At 33.7% G+C, this 2,500-nt stretch overlaps 1 protein-coding gene across 1 annotated transcript in view; it reads left to right on the forward strand.

Moving 5' to 3' along the window:
- Positions 1–2,037, forward strand: part of LOC113818978 (uncharacterized) — a gene marked incomplete at its 3' end in the record, with an annotated part of 4,497 nt that extends 2,460 nt beyond the window's left edge. The window contains 3 exon segments of the mRNA XM_070136052.1: positions 1–35; positions 1,542–1,631; positions 1,909–2,037. The exon segment at positions 1–35 is cut by the window's left edge and continues 178 nt beyond it. Coding sequence (XP_069992153.1) covers positions 1–35; positions 1,542–1,631; positions 1,909–2,037 — 254 coding nt within the window.
- Between the last annotated feature and the right edge of the window lie 463 nt (positions 2,038–2,500).

Raw genomic sequence — 2,500 nt, forward strand, 5'->3', positions numbered from 1 at the left:
AGAATCATCACATGGAAGTCCATGAATTAAAACAGGTTTGGAGAATATCTCATCCATGTTTGTCAGATGTTTAATGTTTGTGAAGTCTCTGCTCATCATATAACTTCACATGTGTTTAGTATTCTGTTAGGCTTCAAATTAGCCCTAACAACAATCTTCATTATTATTTTGCTCTCATAATTTAATTAAAGGTTATTTCAGATAGATTTAATATTAGTTGTGATCACTGAAAGTTTGGATTAGCATGGCATCATTCTGCCCCATCATTCATCACTAATTCTGGAAACCATAAAGTGAATTGAATTACTCTTATTCTCATATATGTCAATATCATTGAAATGTTCATTCATATGTATCATTATCCTTCAAGACTCATGGGTTCTATTTAGTAGATATTGCATTTCTTGTGTTGATGTACTTTAAGTGATTTCACTAGAATAAATGTTGTTTCTTTTTGTTCCGTCTACCTCTGTGTTTAGCCCACCCTGTGTCTCTGTAATGTAGTTCCCTTCTTTGTTCAGTGTCCCATTCTGTAGGAATGACAAAATGGGTTGATATTAAACACTGTGTACAAAAAAGAACTTGCAAATTTAATACTTACAATTTGACTATAGTTCCTTGGCCTGCTGTTCACTAACTTCAGGGGAAAAACAAACTGGAATCTACAGTTAACTTCACACTGATGCTAGAGTAGAGTTAATCTCTGATCAGTTATGATAGTTTTTATGACTAATCACGCCATTTTCTTCTAATGAGTTCCTTAAGTCAACACCGATTCACTTCACTTGACTTGACTTGACTTGACTTCACTTCACTTCACTTCACTCCACTCTAAACTGAACTGCCTACAGGAAGGTTAGACCTAGGGATGCCAGGTCACCTAGACAGAGGGTTGGTTGTTTGGTTGCATGGATGCTGAGGTGGTAGTTTCAGAAGGCAACTTGGTATTTTGGTCCTTACCTCGAGTTAAAGTAACCACCAAGATTGTCCACAAGTACTTCACCTCAAAGATTAACACTTTTACAACTACAGCCTCACAACCACCAATCTATTTTGTGGTTTTATTCCCATAGAATTTTATATCATAACTAATTAAGGGTTATGTTTTACCAATTTATGCATTAATAGTAGCATAATTAGAGTGTGACTGGTTTTGGTTGATGACATTTATGTTATTTAAGCGAAGTATGTTGAAGAAATATGTTTTATTTCTTAATTGAACCAAAGTTTTGTTAGATTCTGGAGGTTTTCAGTATGGTAAGATTTGATTACTTATATTTACAAGTTTATATTTTTCAAGTGGATAAAAGATTGGGTAATGTATTTAAGTACTTTTGGTTTTAACTATATTTACCTCTCAGTTTTGTACAGAGGGAGAAGTCAGTTTAATAATTCCCTTGATAAAACAGTGAGGAGAAATAGTATCATTAGGAAGCCTCAAGAGAAAATGTTGAGAGTCCTACAAAGGAGGCCTTACATTCTCACAGTGGTAACCACAATCATTTTGACAGACTCCATATGTATCTTGTTTTTTTCTGCAGGAAAGAGATTCTTTACAAGAGGAAATTGGTCTCATGAAAAAAGACATGACCAAAATGATGGCCACAATTAAGAGTCATGAGCAGTCAAAAGTAAGGAGTACAGACACACAGATTTGTACATTTTTACCTTTTAACCTTCCCTAGAAATGGAAGAAACTAGTTGCAAATAGTTTTTTTTACTTGTGTATATTATACAGAGGTTCACATTAATGGATGCATTTATAACTTGTAGAGATACATTTAATCTCTTGATTTTTTATGTGCAACATATGTATGGATCTGTATTCTAAGTATTACAGAATGCTATAGGGTTTATGACTATTAAGATTATTTCTCTATTGTCATTCCTATTCTTCATCCCCATTAGTTTACTCTAGAAGAAATTCAAGGACAGCTTTCAGCAAGTAGAAAACAAGCGATGGAAGTTGTTCAGGAAAATTCTCGTTTGAACCAGCACTTGACAGAGAAGGAGAAGTCACTCCAAGAATTGGAGATGGTAAGGGAAAAGTTCAGAATACTGGAAAGGTAGCTCTTTTTTTTTTGAAGGAATTACAGGTGTTTCTGACACCTGGGTTTAGAAATTAAGTGAGAAGTGAAGTAGGCTAAGTTACAGATAAATGGATCCAGATCTTGCATATTATCCCCATTTCTCCATTGATACTGAGAACATGAACTGTCCACTATGATTTAATTTTTTTGTTATTATTCTTTTTGTTTTACATATTGGTGGCTCTATAAGTGCCTAGTCACCAAAGTGTCTATCTAACCTTACCAGTTAAGGAGACAGATTTCTTAGATTTCAAGTTACACATCTGATTTGAAATTTCTCAAGTGTGTATTATTATGTTTCCCAGAGTATCATGCAAAGCAAGCAATAAATAAAGGCACCAAAAGTAAAAATAAGTCATTAAAACAAAAAGAAAAATCCTATAAACTCTGGTAAAAATGTCATAAAAATC

This window comes from Penaeus vannamei, chromosome 21 (genome assembly GCF_042767895.1).
Source record: "Penaeus vannamei isolate JL-2024 chromosome 21, ASM4276789v1, whole genome shotgun sequence".
Lineage (NCBI taxonomy): Eukaryota > Metazoa > Arthropoda > Malacostraca > Decapoda > Penaeidae > Penaeus > Penaeus vannamei.